At 31.0% G+C, this 16,674-nt stretch overlaps 3 protein-coding genes across 9 annotated transcripts in view; 1 reads left to right on the top strand and 2 right to left on the bottom strand.

The window, feature by feature from the left end:
• Nucleotides 1–455: 455 nt before the first annotated feature.
• LOC106616200 (fructose-bisphosphate aldolase) lies at nucleotides 456–2,425 on the bottom strand. The gene is made up of 4 exons (XM_014232752.3): nucleotides 1,536–2,425; nucleotides 1,291–1,477; nucleotides 723–922; nucleotides 456–658 (listed from the first exon to the last, which is right to left on the bottom strand). Exons 1-4 carry the CDS (start codon nucleotides 2,142–2,144, stop codon nucleotides 563–565), a joined length of 1,092 nt encoding a protein of 363 aa, XP_014088227.1. The 5' UTR covers nucleotides 2,145–2,425; the 3' UTR covers nucleotides 456–562.
• A 432-nt stretch (nucleotides 2,426–2,857) lies between these two features.
• On the top strand, nucleotides 2,858–4,455 carry CycH (cyclin H). Its single transcript, XM_014232753.3, has 7 exons — nucleotides 2,858–3,033; nucleotides 3,108–3,304; nucleotides 3,363–3,564; nucleotides 3,633–3,737; nucleotides 3,849–3,972; nucleotides 4,031–4,142; nucleotides 4,233–4,455. Exons 1-7 carry the CDS (start codon nucleotides 2,917–2,919, stop codon nucleotides 4,357–4,359), a joined length of 984 nt encoding a protein of 327 aa, XP_014088228.1. The 5' UTR covers nucleotides 2,858–2,916; the 3' UTR covers nucleotides 4,360–4,455.
• A 150-nt stretch (nucleotides 4,456–4,605) lies between these two features.
• The window catches only part of qvr (protein quiver), a 32,826-nt gene continuing 20,757 nt past the window's right edge, over nucleotides 4,606–16,674 (bottom strand). For all 7 annotated transcript variants that reach the window (XM_036362789.2, XM_036362790.2, XM_070107969.1 and 4 more), the window contains 2 exons: nucleotides 14,259–14,405; nucleotides 4,606–14,030 (listed from right to left, as the gene is read on the bottom strand). In XM_036362789.2, coding sequence (XP_036218682.2) covers nucleotides 13,465–14,030; nucleotides 14,259–14,405 — 713 coding nt within the window. In that variant the 3' untranslated portion in view covers nucleotides 4,606–13,464. The remainder of the gene's footprint in view (nucleotides 14,031–14,258; nucleotides 14,406–16,674) is intronic.

The following is a 16,674-nucleotide window of genomic DNA, read 5'->3' as shown; positions in this document are numbered from 1 at the left end:
TTAAGATAAGCTGTTTTTTTACCAGAAACACACTCAAATAACAGTTTATAACTACTTATATAAGACACTTGTTCATTTTTGTTGGAGAATGGGTTTGAAACCAGATATAAATATCATTAACACCATTTATATATACTTTCTTGCATGGAACTATTTTCTATATGGGCGAACTCTGTCGCAAAAAAGGTTGCCGATAATCTCACTTAAGTCTTATAAAAGCTCTGTTTAGCAGATCTCTGCAAGATATATATATAAAGTCGTAATTTACCCCAATTTTTATTTAATTCCAAAAACATTCAACTCAATTCAAAGCACGAGAAGTCAAAATCAATTAAGACAAAAGCCCTCATGGCATAATGAAGTAAAATAACGCAAGGTGCAAGTTTGTGCTAACATCGGGGTGTCGAAAATAAGTAATTGTTTGATCCTCTTATCCTCACCGTAAAAAAAGCGTCTTATATTCGTTTCATGTAATACAATTTTTATTGTTTCAATTTCTAAGTGCTAGGGCTTAAGTATAAGTCAATAATATCTGTTAATATGTGATGCCATTCTCGGCTTCTTAGTATTTGTGATCAGCTACAAATAAACTTTGTTCCGCTTTAAAGGGCGGTATGGAACCAGCTACATATTTACCACTTCTGGCTAGCGAGCTCGCCTGTAAAAGTAAACAAAGACCGCAAATTAATAATATGAACCAGTAAGTACAACACTATTTTTACTTTAGCCCTCTTCTTAAGCTCGGCCTGACCAAGTGGTATGTTTTCTTTTTTGCCAGCCCAAGCTGCCATCGCCGAAGCTTGTAGTGCACGTCCGTAAGAGAATGAAAGCTCCCATGGCCGTTTCAAGTTTATAGTGTTTATAGCATTTAAATGGACTGCAGCCTCTTCCTCCGATTGGCCACCGGAAAGGAAAACGATGCCTTTAAATAAATATATAAGAAGTCGATCAATAGTTAAGGATATGTACATATGTATGAATATAAAATAAAATTTGATATCCGCAAAGATCTCTTGGAATTGTGGAAAAATAAACAAAAATATAAAGTTAGTGCCCTGAAGAAATCGCGTCATGGATCATAAGGGGAGAAGATAAAAGGTTACAGGAATTACAGGAAAACATTATAGTGAAATATATAACGGTATTATCTTGAGAAGATCTGTTATATTATAAGTTATAAAAAGTATCACAGTAAAATATTTAGCCGAAATATTGCGAATAAGGAAACGCTCCGACCAAAATATGCTCGGAAAATATTTCCGATACAAAAATTAGTAAATGGGTTAATACCTGGTACAGCAGCTGGTACTGTCCTAAGAAAACTTTGCACAGTTATATATGCTACTTCCTCAGGTGAATTCTTTCGGCAAGAACTTTGACCGGGTAGTATCATATTCGGTTTCAGCAGTGTGCCCTCCAAGAACACGTGATGATCATTCAATGCCTTGTATTGAGCGGCCAAAACAGTTTCCGTCACCTTTTTTAATGAAATGGGTTAAAATATCCGAGGACATGCGTTTAGAAAAATGGCGTACCTTTTGAGCTCTAATGATGTCATGATCACCATCGACCAGCACTTCTGGTTCCACGATCGGTACAATGCCCTGCGACTGGCATATGGAGGCATAACGCGCGAGAATATTCGTATTCTCCATAATCGCCTGATAAGAGGGTGTATGTTTGCCGATCTTCAAAACACAACGCCATTTCGCAAAATCACAACCATCACGTTTGTATTTGCCGCAACGGCAATAGAGATCATCAAGACCCTCTGTGGTACCCTCATCTAAGGAACCAGGCAGCGGTACAATGCCCTTATCCACTTTTATCCCCACGATTATGCCACGATGTCGCAGCAAATCACCAAATGTCTTGCCACTATCTGCTTTTTGGTAGAGAGTTTCGTTATGTAATATAACACCCGATATGTAGTCCGGTAGATTTTCGGTCGTAAACAAGAGTTGGCGATATTGACGTCGGTTTTCTTCGCTGTTTGGTAAATTGTACGGTGAAAATCTTTTTTCCATAGAACCGGGCGATTCATCGGCCGCCAATATACCTTTGCCCGGTGCCACTATTGCATTAGCGATGCGGCTGAGCTCGTCTTGTAAAGCGCACGGTATATATTGATAGTTGGTGCCCATTTGTTCGATAACTATTAATTTTGTTAATTTGCCAAATTTTATTGAATTTTGTTAAAAGGTGATTGTTTATTGCATTAAAATTTTGATGTCACTACAAATACTATTCTGTTTATTTTTTAATTAATTGAAAGATTAGACTGTGGCCAATTCCAAAATATTGAATATTTATTTACAATTGTAGCGACTTTCATTATATATCGTCGAGGTCGTCCTTAACAAGTTCACCTTAAAAGTGAAATAACCGACGTTATATAATGAAAGCCGCAGGCGAGAGCTTTCCAGGTGCCATCGAAAGGAATGGTGTGAAAGGAGGGGGTTTTTCCAAGCCATCACGCCAAGGATAGTAAGGATCCTAAGCTGTTGCCAAATTCAAAACGCAGTTGTGTGACTTTCATTATAGGAGGAGGAGGAGCAAGTATGCCAATGTAAGTACAAAATATCTCTATGCTGGGTCAAGTTATCAAATATATTTGTTATAAATTAGTTCTGGTACAGTTACAATTATAGGGAAGTATAAGGTTTCAATAGTAAATATTAATGGTTTTCCACTTATTATGTACTGAATACCGCTAATCTTTTAATTAATTAGTTTAATTATGTTAAGTTCCTTAGTTATTTTTGATGTATGCTGCATTGTGAACTTTTCTGTTACAAATATATATTTGATAAATCAATTTTCTTTCTTTTAAATCACCCTGCACTAATCCACATCATTGTAACAGTGAAGAAAAGAAGAGGAAGCAGCATAAATAAATTGTAGCCGGTTAAAGAAATGTTTCCTTTAAGCTCACAGAAAAAATTTTGGACCTTTACAAATGAACAGCAACTTAGTGAATTGCGTTTGCAACAGAATGTTAATTACATCAATACTCATGGCGCTGAAATGAATGTAAGTAAATATACAAGCTCAACAAAAGCCACTTTTTAGCTAATTGCATATCGTTTATTATTTCATACTTGTAGCAGGAGCAACGTGAAGCCTTTTTCCTGCTGCCTATCGAAGAACGTGTATTACTTAAGCAATATGAATTATATTTAAATGATTTCTGCCGCCGCTTCGAACCGCCTATGCCAAAATGTGTTGTCGGCACTGCATTCCATTATTTCAAACGTTTCTACCTGAATAACACACCAATGGATTACCATCCTAAAGAGATATTGTATGTTTGAAATACATGATAACAGCTGTCATATTAATTAGTTATTGTTTTATTTCAGAGCCACGTGTGTCTATTTAGCCTGCAAAGTTGAAGAGTTCAATGTGTCCATTGGGCAGTTTGTGGGTAATATAAAGGGCGACCGGAATAAGGCAATGGATATTATACTATCGAATGAGTTGCTCATGATGCAACAACTCAATTACTATTTGACTGTGCATAATCCCTATAGGCCGATCGAGGGATTTCTCATCGATATCAAGGTTGTGCTATAGTCTGATATAGCTATACTGCTGTTAGTTTTGCAAATTTTTTACATATTTTTTTATAGACTCGCAGCAATATGTCGAATCCCGAACGTTTGCGGCCACACATAGATGAATTTATAGAAAAGACATTCTTCACCGATGCATGTCTGCTATACGCGCCGTCACAGGTAAACACTGCAGTTTGCAAACAAATAATTGTGTGCGAACATAATACAAATGTTTTTTTTTGTCATTTTTTTTGTTTTTTTTTTATTTATTTATTTATTTATTTTAAATAGATTGCACTGGCGGCTGTGCTGCATGCAGCTAGTAAAGAACAAGAAAATCTAGATAGCTATGTTACTGAAAATTTATTTGTGGCGGCGCGTGATAAATTGCCTGTGCTCATAGAGGCTGTGCGAAGTAAGCTTTTTGTTAATTTTTATCCACTTGTTATATTAATTTAAGATTTATTTTTAAGAAATACGGTTTATGGTCAAGGCATACGAGCTGCCATCGAAGGAAAAAGTAAGATTGATTGAAAAGAAGTTGGAAAAGTGTCGCAATCAAGAAAATAATCCTGACAGTCAAATGTGAGTATAAAATCTTGTAATAGAATATTTATAAATATATTATTTTTATTGTTGATCTCTAAATGTTTTTTTTATATTTCAACTTTGCAGCTACAAAGAGCGCATGCGCAAAATGCTCTGTGACGATGATTTGGACCTGCCCTTAGACTCTTCATATCACGTGGCAGACTCTAGTGCAGACATGTCTATGCTTAATATGAGCCAAGAATCTGTATGATTTACAATTAAGTGTTTTATTATTAGTTTCTTGCGGTATTCTGTCATTGTTAATAAAAAAATAAAGCGATAAAATCGAAAGTGACAAAAATTAAAATAGTTCATTAACATTGTAAAGTTGAAAGTGACGTGATGAAAGCCATTTAAACAGATTAGTCTTTTTTGAAATATATTTGCTTAATACTTACTTTGTTTTCACACAGATGTTTACATGTTTATCGTAATCAATACTCCAAACACGAACAAATTTGAATTTCTTATGTTAACAGTATTTTTTATTGCATCTGATACTACAATGTCTGTCTGTTTTGGACACAAAACATTAATAGAATATGTTGTTTTTACCGTTAATATTATTAACAATATGCATATGTAATACATACATGTGTAATCAATATTTCTAAAACCAATTTTATTGCTCTCGAAACAGCATTTGGTTCCTACGCTTATAATGCTAGTTTCATACTGTATTTATTTTGTTTTTTAAGTGGCATTAATTTTGCTTGAGAGTGCTTTCAATTACACATAAGTATGTATTTAAGTTATATTGATGTTATTAAATTTTTGCATGTGAGGAATTTACTGTTATAATTTTTAATGTTGCGTTAAGGCTTAGTAATTACTTTCATGGTACCTTTATTTCTATGTCCTTCAACAATGTGTAGTATTGCATATTTAATATTAAGCCTTTTTATATTAAAACTTATTTGTCTTTTTTAATATGCAAATGTTTTTTTTTATTCATATTTCTATAAGCTATTACTAATACATAACAAATGTTTAGAACTTCTTTGTCTAATATTTATTGTAGTGCTTACATATATATCGATAACAAGTTTTTAAAAATAATGTTTTTTAATGCCACTTATTATAAAAAAAAATAATTTTTTTCCTAATTTTCATAATTGAAGTTTCAAAATATCCTTCTTAATTTAAGTTATTGCAGTTTCATTAAAGATTTCCAGCATTTTACATCAACAACTTCAATCCTTACAAAACTTGATTTTAAGAAAAAATTAATTCTTTAATCCTGTTGTTATTATTATTGTTGTTAGGACTAAATGTTACGGTCTAAACATAAATATATTTTAATAATTTGAAGCGCGAAAGTATTTTAATCATAAATACTTCGAAACGGCAAAACAAAGCGGGTGTTAAAGTTTTCAGTTTAAATGTTTTCATTTGCAAAAATTTTTTTATATATTGTGCTAGAAACTACATTTTTGTATATAGCAGTTATGTATACTATTTATTGTTCTTCAGAATATGTGATTCTCTGCTATTTCTCTTAGAGTTGAGAATATTTGAAAGCTCTCTGCATAAAATTGGTTGTGAAAGCTTTGGCTTACGAATTTGTAACTTTAAAAAACAAGCAAAGAAGTTCAGTTGAAAGCTCTCTAAACTTGTAAGCAAAGTTGGTGTGAAAGCTTCGAAATATCAAAGTTTAAATGAAAACTTTGTCTTATGAATTTGTAAAGGAGGCTTTTAAGCTCAAAAAGCTCGAAAGCATAAAGTTTATGTTTTTGTATAATTGATTAAGTTTGAATTGAATAAATGGCTTAATTATACAGAAGTATTAAGTTTAGGAAAGTCGATTTATTAATGCATTATTGATTGGCTTTCAAAAAAATTATTTTTTCATTAATTTAAAATTTAGGATGACATTTTATTATTTTCGCTACAAATAGTATTTTTCACAAAAAACTTAATAATAACCATTAAATCTGTTGCTTATTTTTTAGTTTAAAGCTAAATAATTGTTTATTTAATTTTGCTAAAAAAATAGTATTTCTCTCAAAGCTCTCAAAAGCTCTGCAATATATTGAACATATATAATATTTTTAAATTTAATCGCTCGAAACAAAAAATAAAATTTTTTTAAATTAAACGTAAAATTTAAATGAAATTTTGAACAACCATCATAATTTTTACACAGTAAAATAAAAACCATAAATATTGTTAGGCTTTAACATTTTTTTAAATTTTTATCATAATTTAATATGTGTATACATTTATAAAAAAATCAGTTTCACGCTGTGAATGCTTTGTACTGTAGAGCTTTCATTTGCTGAGTTTTTGAAAAAGCATAAATATTTTTAAGCTTTAAAATTTTTTTAAATATAATATATGTATATTTAAATTTAAAAAATCTGTTTCGCGTCGTAAAAGCTTTATTCTGTGGAGCTTTCACATGCTGAGCTTTTCGCTGACAATTTTAAAGCTGCTCTTTGCTGTTGTTGTCGCTGCTGTTGTGTGTGTTTTGTGCTTGCGTGAGGGGCAGCTCGGCTGTTGTTCTCTTGTCAATGCTATTTCTTTATCATTATTTAGATTTTCGTTGAAAGCCCATAAAATTAAACTTGAATTGTTAATTTTATGCGTGTGTTGATTTGTACAAATGTTTTTATTTATATGTGACTGTATATGTGGTATGTGTGTGTGTGTGTGATTTAGCATGTGTATTTGCGTGTCTTCTTGTGTGTGTGTGAGCTTAAAAGTTTAGCGTTGAAGCTTTCAACGGCTAAGCAGCAAGTTAAAATATTTCTGCTTTGAAGCGCGTTTTTAAAGATTTCTTAGCTTTGGTTTACACCTTTTTTTTCGTGGCATTCGTAGCTAAGTTAAGTTTGCTTCTTATATGTATATATTTTTATATATTTATTGTATATTATGTAGCATATAGTAGTAGTTAAAAGTATATATGTACATATATATACGCTGTTGTTGGTTGGTTGGTTTGCACATGGTTGCGATGGTGGTACATGATGAAAAAATTTAAGTCAGACCATTGGCATCGTATGTGAAAAAGCACTTTTCTTCTTTTTCTTCGCTTTCAGTGATCTTTTCTTTAGTTTTTTTGCGTGTTGACTTTATTTAAATATTTATTGCTTGTTTCTCTCTCAAAGCGCAAATTGCAAAATTTTACAAATTCATTTTTTTTTTGTTACACCCGAATTGAAAAATGTGCACGAAAGTATTTTTTCTCTCGCTTGCAAGCGACGATTGGTCGCGGAGCGGCAAGGGAGAGAAGAAACGCTTCCAACACATTTTTTTTCACTTTCGTTTAATTTTTTCATTTACTAAATTATTATTTTATTATTATTATATATTTTGTGAGCAAATTAACCAATTTAAAGTAATTAAAAAAAATATTTTTCGTTCTTCTTTCGCTGTTTTAGATGAATTTTGAATGAAATTTGTAAAAAGTATGTATTTTGAAATATAAAATGGTTTGGTTTAAAATTGTGGCACGATTGAGAGAAACAAAGCGAAACAGTTACTTATACAGTTGGATAGACAGAGAGAGAGAGAGAGTTATAAAGTGAAAGAGTAGAGCGAGTTGTTAAAATGTATGAAGAAATTGTGATGAATTGAAATGCTCAAAAATATTGAGCAGAATTTTTTTATGAAGAAAAGAATTTGTTTTTAAATAACAGAGCGCGTGCGGCAAATTAAAAATGACTTTATGTGTTAATGGAAACACGTTTAAAAGAGAGTGAGCGTGAGAGTAAGTGGGTGTTTCAAAAGTTCAGTTGTATGAATGGCGTGTGGCCAGCTTTAAGACCGGGCGCAAACGCAACTTTACACAATAACTGAACCGAACTACACGCAACAAATAATAAATAATACTTACATATATGTAAAAATGTATATAATATTGATATTTTGAAATATGCGTGACACAATATCATAATTAACAAAATTTTGAGTTATGAGTGTAAATGTTGTTGTATTAGCGTGTAGTATGTAAGAAATGTACAACTCAAGATACCACAAAGTAAAAGCGTAATTTATGAGTTACTTATATAAAATATAAAAATTACCACAAATACACATAATCAGTTATGTTTATATAAAATATTTAAGAAATAATAAAAAAAGTTTGTTTAGAAATGAAAACCACATCTTCTCACATCATTGATGAACGAAAAGACATCATCATTTGCATTACATTAATTTGAAATAATATTTTAAACCAATATTTTCTTAATTTTTCGACAATTAATATTAATATTCGTAATTTTTTTTGATTTTGCTTTTGTAATGTAAATCATTGATTATTAACAACAACATCGAAATTTGTTTTTGTTGTTTTGGAAAAAAATTAGAAGTCAAATATTCAGTGCTTTTTGCATTGTGAGGAATCTATGGTTCGTTCATATCACTTAAAATAAGTTACGCAATTACGTTTACCATTACAACAACTTGCCAACAAGCTTGCTGTCACCGATAGCTATTTTGCGATCTTAATTTTTCATATATGTTTTTCAACGTTTTTTCTTTCTAGCTTGCATAAGTACTACGCAATTCAAGCAGCAAATTAGTACAATTATTATTACTGTTTTTGTAAAATAGCAAAACGAGGCGCGCACGCGTGGTCCTAGGCCTATAGTAAAAATTTACTCTTCATAGAACGTAGAGCAGGAGCGTCGGATGGTTGGATACGGAGATGATCGGTTGACTACGTCACTACAATGAAGTTCGAGCTGAGTCAGAGTTTGTTTTGGGGATGTTTTTGTTTAGCGTATTCTGGTGTCGCTTGAGAGGAGCTTTGATTGATAGAGGAATTTTGGTAATGGTATGACTGGTTACGAAAGTAGTTGTGGCTGTTAGTTTGTAACGGGCATTTATGAATTAATAATTAGTAGTTTGAGAAAATACTATTTAATTTCATGCTAAATTTTTCGTTAACTGCTATAATTTATTAATATTTTTGTATTTTGTTGAATTTGTGTTGTAACGAGTTTGGCAGAATTAACGGGATATGTATTAAAGATAGAGTTTTTTTCCATAAGGATCTTTTCTAGGTGCAGTGAGGTGCTCAAAAATTTCTTAGAAGCATTGCATTTCAGCAAAAAAATTAAATGAAAGCTAAAAATATACAATATTAAATTTTTTGAGTGTAGTGATTAAAATACACAAAAAATATTTGTATGGAAGAAAAATTATGCGCGACTAATATTTACATATGTACATTACTATGAATACATAAAAAAAAAAATATTTTTTGACATAATTTTAATTTTTTTTATAATTAATATTTTTGATTATTAAAAAAAAAAAAAACAGACATTTTCAGTTAGAAAGTGAAATCATTTCTTTCTTTTAGTTATTGGTAAATTATTATTTTTTTAATAAGATTGTTCACCCTGTGTTGAATTGTAGATTGAGGGAATATAAGTTAACACTAAATTCTGAGAATAATTTAAATTTGTTGTCAGTAAATACAAAGTTATTATTTAATCTTGTCTAATAATAAGTGTCTCAAATTAATGCAAACGATGAATTTTCAAGTTTTTTGAGTTTCCTGATGTCATGGACTAGTAAATCAATGAAAAACATTCAGTGTCTTGTCTGTCTAGACTAAGCCATCCGAATGGACGCAAATACATCAGTTGCGGAAAAGTCTTGTTAGAGTTGACACTTGTGTTGATGAAACTATGTAGTATAATAAAATATTCTTTACTGACATCAATTGTTTATTAGCAAGAATAGATACAAAGATCGTAGTAGTAGAGGGTAGTTGAACGCGAGAACTATATGATAGCGTATATCATCTAGATTTCATACGTGTTTCTTGTATAATTATACTTCGTTAAGTCCGTAAAGGCGATTTATATAACCTCAAATTTTATTTTGCTTCTAGTAACAGACAGCGTTAGAGTCAACTTCTAAATAATCGTCACAAAGTGAAATGAAATATTTTTTAATATTTACTTTTTTTTTACAAAAACTGAATACTGAAAAATCACTAAATTTAATGTAAAATATTACTTTTCGTATTAAATGTGTTAACATTTACAAAAAAAAATTAATAGTGCTTAACTACTGAAATTCAAGTAAAAGGTGTTGGTAAGAGTGAAATATTAGCAAGTGATTCAACAACTACATAATTACAAAAACAAAATTTGAAAAATACTAAACTCACCATTTTCGAACCCTTCATTTTCCATTCAACATTACTGATGCACTGAAAATCATAGTACAAGATCGCGGCGTAAATATTCAAGTATACTCAGACAGCTACAATTGTTTTACATGCATTTCCATATGTAATTAAAAATAATTAAACCGAGCAAAAGCACTACAAATTACTACTCAATTTAAAAAGTATAAACCAAGCAGTCAGTTATAACACATATGAAATTTCTGTTGTTATATATTATTCATGTTATAGAAACCATCGTGAAACCATCTGTGTAGCTATTTTTGCACTAAAATAAATCAAAGAAAATTGACTTTTCTATGTTTGTGTAAAAAATATATTTTTTGTATATTTATTTTTTCTAAATAAAATAAATAGTTTATGAATTCGCCAATTGTCATATCTGCTAAAGCTTAAATTATAATAAAATAATTATATGCTTATGTGGGTACAACAAGTTTTTTCATAATTATGAGTGATTGTGTTAACATTAAGTCTTCAATATTTTTTAGAGATAGATAATGATTAATATTCGAACACTGCACTACATGAATAGAAGTACATATGGTATTTCGAATATTTTGCAGGTACAATTCTACATTCGAAGTATTTGATAAAGCTTAGATAATCACTGCTTGACAAGTATTTCAATGATTAAGAGAAGATTATGAGTTGTTTGAGTGTTTTAAAATTTTTTTAAATTAAACTTTTTTGTGTCTGGTCACTCTCGATTGTATGAAAAACACGCCACCCTACTAATTATTAAACTATTTTTCAATGAAAGTTGAAGTTTTTTGAAAATATTCGAAAACTTATTGCCTTCAGTTTGCAATTTATTAAATATTTGGTATTCAATATTTCAAAACAGTTGCAAAAATCATAAGTTCAGAATTTAAAAAAATTTTGCTCTAGAGATTCATACATGTTACTCCAAATAACAAAAAACACAGACTGTGCTCACATTTGAATATCGACCATGGCGTATAAGTAACCTTCTAACCCACTCATTTCTTTGCTAACGATCATTACTTTTTTAAGTAGAAAAGCTTTACAGCTACTTCTGTTGACTTTATCGTGTGACAATAATTCTTAAAAATAATTAAGTGTAGATAACGGTTGTAAAAGTGATATAGGTATAAGTACTTGATTAAGCGTAGTTTCTTATAGTGAATTTAAAATATTTTCTTATTTATTTATTATTAAGATTTTTAAAATTTTTTTTTCTTTTACAACTTCATAAGTATTTTTTGTTTTTATTTTTTGTATGCTTTATATTAATTTCATGTTTTGGTTTGTGTTGTAGGTTTTCTCGTTCTTATAATTGACAAAATAAAATATTTAACAACTCTGCGCATTTAAGAAGGGAAATTGATAGAAACAAGAAAAAAATATTTTCTTTGGTGTATGGATATTTGGACATTTTGTACATCGGTTGTTTATGGTCTTCTAAGTATCGACCTGGTTCGATTTCCGCGATGGAATATTAACACTGGCTCGAAGATGACGAGCCTTCCATATGTAATATTATCAAATATTAGATCTTTCGGCCATTGCGAAAAATTTTATTATAATTCCCCACTGAAATATGTATTTGAACGGTTTTTTTTAGGGAAAAATGTCTTTTTGGAACATATGTCATTAAAATTATCAGAAAATATTTTGAAATAATTTAATACATTAAAAACATTTTTCACATACCCTCATTACTAGCACAGAGATTTCGCCTAAATAAATAAATAAGTGCAGGTGTGTTACATGCTTTGAAAATTATTTTTTTTTTAATAATAATAGTATTTAAATGAAAATAAAATATAAAATACGAAAAAATATTTCCGACAAGCTTCACTAACCGAAAGCTTACAGCTTTGCACCACTCGCTCACAAAGTGGCAGTGTTGCCACTCTTTACTACTACGTATATACCATATTTTACCATTTATTCTACGTCTTTGAAGCCAAAAAGCATGCAATGCTTAGAAATTTCTTTTATAAATTATATATTTTCACTTAATTTGCAATTCGTAACACTAAGTTCTAGTGCTTGCACTAATCACTCACGCTTTTATTTGAATTTTTATTTTTTTACTACTAAGTACTAAGAAAATTAATTAACAATTAATAACTACGTCTTTTTTCTTTCCATTACACAATACATATATGATTACTGAGTAAATAATAATAAATAAAAAGTTGTATAGCTTAAAACAAAAATTAAAACAATAAAGGAAGAAAGATTCTTATTGAATTACAATGCTTACCAAAGTAAAATAAATACTACAAACATTTTTAAAAGAAAGTTTAAAATTAAAACTTACGAGCATTTGGGGAAAAATAAAATATTGTAATTAATGTCTAAATATATAGTTTGTATGTAAATATGTAGTTAAGAACTATGCAGTGTTATCGAAGTAGTCACAATTTTTAGTTAAGAGCAAAATTTCTAGAGAAAAGATAACAAGTGTTTGTGTATGACTTTTAAGAGGGGTGGGGAAAGACTGAAACGAGCGTGGAGCATTACTAAGTACGTATAATGTATGTATGTATTTATGTACTATGTACGAATATGTATTTATGCAGTAATTACTTATTTATGTAATTATTGGAAACAAAGTAATTGTAAATATACAAATACTTGAGTATGTGTGTATGTCTTTCTTGGACACGTGGACGTTGTAAAGAGGTGTTTGTTGACACCAACAGCGCATTCCTGTGGAGCAAACGGTTAAGGCAACACAGTTTTCCGACAATCAAAAGACCAATACAAGCCAAAGTAAGCAATGTATGTATGTATACAAAACAGGCTGGAGCACTTTATTTTTAATGTAATTCCGTAAGGCATTACACACTTTCTAAATAAGGATTCAGATACACGATTCGGATACCGACGCATTACCATAAATTACTTTATGTGTATGTATGTGCTTTAGGCAATACCAAACATTACTTTATCAATATTACAATGTGCGTTAGCACAAATTACTTGATCCATTACTATATATAACTTTATGTATTACCATAAATTAATTTAAGCATTACTTTGTGCATTACCACCGATTACTTTAAGCATTACATGACCATCATCCACCGGAATGCACTGTTATACGGGTTTATGTGTGTGTGTGTACCATTTTTACTTTCAGTTTTTGTAATTTAGTGTGTGGCTTTGCGGGTTAAATGGACCTACACTCTATCTTTCTACGAATTGTGCACATATATTATTTGTTTTTGTTGTTTTTATTGGACATGCAACATGTTTTGGTTGTTCGGTTGATGGCATGCAACAAAATTTCGGTTTTACTCTGAATTTCTCTTGTTCTTGTTGTTGCTGTACATTCATATGACAACGGTGATTTGATATTTGTGTTGGTTTTTGTTGTTGATATTGCAGTTGGAGTTGCATTTGACTGGTTGGGGTATGTTGTGAGAGTATTTGTTTTTGTTTTTCATACTTTTCTACTGGTTTATGCTTATGTTTTTGTTTTTGTTTATGCATTTGCAATAGTCGAGCGAAAAATTGCAATTGCGCACGAATCTGTATTTGATTGAGTAAATATAATATGAATGAGAGCGCTGAGATCATGATGTAATGGTGTGATGAACCATTTTGCAATAAATTTTTACTAGAATTGCACATATCTTCCTCACAAAAGCACATATGTCCATTGCCTGAACTTTCCATCATGCACACATGATCGACCATAAATAAATTTATTTGCAATTGCGACGTACACATACGTCGTACAACTTCGTAGGCTGTAATGCAACACAATTCCGAATGAACACGAAGATGGAGCAAGGAAGAGAGAGAAAAAGAGAACATACATTATATTAATGTTGGCAAGTAATTGTAAGTAATCATTATGTAATTAGCTTACAGCTATTGTAGCTCCACTAAAGTACTCATATTAACTGTTATTTTCAAGCATTACATTAAAGTCATTCAATATTGAAATTTAGAATCGTTGTTTGTTTGGCACTTACGTGATTTCGAATGCCGCACCATTTTCACACAACAGCCATTGCAGGTCATCAGCGGAGGTTGATCACGCGGTAGCGCCGTGTAATTGAAGGGATCCTTGCAGCGTGCATCCGTCCATGAATCACATTCATAACAGTAAATCGAACGCGCTGCGCATGCGCAGTTAGTGATTTGTGGAGAAAAATTGAACTGTGTTAGCAAAGGCTTTGAGCAATATTTTCAAATCAATTTGTGGCTATTTTTTTTTCATTTCTTTATAATATCAATTTATTTTTATTTTAATGCAGTGCCAAACATTGACATTCACATTTTGACGTTGCAATAACAACTACGAAAAAGTATGCACTAAACTACATCTTAAGCAAAGCAAGCAAAATAAGTTTGTAAAGGTTTTAAAAACTGTGCAAAAAAGCTAGATCTTACATTTGATTAAATAATATACAATATTTACATATTTATAAACACATGGGTGGGTAGTTAACATTTCCTGTTTATTCAATAGCATTTTACAAAACTAAATTTATTTACAAATGAATTTAAAAAACTTTCTACTTAATTGCCCATTATTCTTCGACTATTTTTAATAAGGCGCTTTTGAATAAATTTTCTGAACCTCGTAATGCTGGATCTACATGTTATTTACTTGCCTTTATTTATGCTTTTCTATAGTTCTCTCACATGTTTAATTGTCCTTACTTTAGGCTCTTACTATCGCTCCGATCGATTGAATTTTAACGAACTTGAATAATTGAAAACTTACTAATTTAATTTAAATTTAATTTTTACGGCATTTTCTCTTTTTATGAGCAAACATGCAAAAATATTGGACATGTGGAAAGGAAAAATTATCCCTTAAGGGGTTAGCTCAGTCTAGAACGATTAAAAGCGGGTAACTTTGATAATTTGTTACGGGACTAAGGAAAAAGTAATCGAATTGCTATCTACATCTCTCCATATTAAATTGATATTTTAATACAAAATGGCGGTTACTCGGCCAATCATCGGAATAACGTTTTTCAAAAGTGCCTCTACGGTCGTCAGTGATTCTAGGAACTCGTGCTATCAAAAACAAAATAAAAAACGGATTCCTCAATCTAACATATGTACATAAGACTTGTTAGCACATTTTTAGCTTACTTTTGCATAAATTCTTCTGTTAAACTGTTTATAAAACAAGGAAAAACGAAGCTAATAATTTGTTGAGATTGTGCAGTGGTTTTGGACAATAACGCTAGTTTACAGCAATTTTGCGACTGTGATGTTAGAGGCTGTTTCTTGCTAATTTTGGGTTGCTAAAACCGAAAATGATTGTAAAAATTTCCTAATATATAGGAATTTAGTTTTATGATTTGTTTAAAAATTAGGTGTTAGTGTCTCAAACGCCAAAAGCCGCCAAGTGGTGTAGGGCTCAAATCACCACCATTAATATATTAGCATCGTAATATACTTTGCCTACGCCAAAGCTAATCTAACTACCTATTGCTTCTTAATTTGTAAATGCTACTTCACATTTAAATCGAACTGCTAGGCTATTGCTTTCCTGCGCGTTGTGCAGGTGCCGCTTTTGTTTTAACCTTGGCCCCTTTCACGTCGCCGTCACTGCGATAAGTCAGTTGTAATTACGGTTAGCAAAAGAGAATATGTGTTTTTAGTTTTGAACTTTTTATGTGAACTCCATCAAAATGTCTAAGGTACAGAAACGTGGTTGTGGTAACCACGCGGCTAGTTTTTGCTATATATGTGGCCAGTTTAACCCTAAATCACAGAAGGGGACAATTACTAAATTGACAATAGCTGTAAGCGATGGACAATTTTTGAACTCAAATTCCGGACATCTCAAATACCACCACAAACCTCTTAGCACATCAGTCGTCATGCCAAAATTTCGTGAACATATCTTGACAAATAAAATTTTACACACAAAAATATGATCAGTTTGTATGACAGCTATATGCTAAAGTGATCCGATATCGGGGGTTCCGACAAAGCAGCTTCTTGGTTGGAAAAGGGCGTGTGAAATTTTTCAGCTCGATATTTCAAAAAGATATTTTTTAATTTTTTACCAAGAGAATAATGATTTTTGGACTCTAAGTCAAGTTAAGCCAAAAAAAACAGACATTTTAAATCCTAAACTAGGCAAATGTATTAGAAAAACACAATATTAATGTTTATTTGCATATAAAATATTTCCCATAAACACTTTTTCCCACGGCAACGCTATATTTTTTGGAGATATCGCTGCAATCGCTTTGGAGAATAATTTATTTCGAATTTTGAGAAGATAACATGTCAACTAAAAAGTTGATAGTGATCCGATGTCGGCGCTTTCGACAAACGAGCAGGTTCTTAGAAAGAAAAAGGCGTGTGAAAAAATGCAGATCGATATCTCAAAAACTGTGCGACTAGTTTGCGTATATA

Source organism: Bactrocera oleae, chromosome 4, assembly GCF_042242935.1.
Source record: "Bactrocera oleae isolate idBacOlea1 chromosome 4, idBacOlea1, whole genome shotgun sequence".
Lineage (NCBI taxonomy): Eukaryota > Metazoa > Arthropoda > Insecta > Diptera > Tephritidae > Bactrocera > Bactrocera oleae.
Note: the sequence above shows the minus strand (reverse complement) of the source record. Positions and strands in the feature narration are given on the sequence as shown.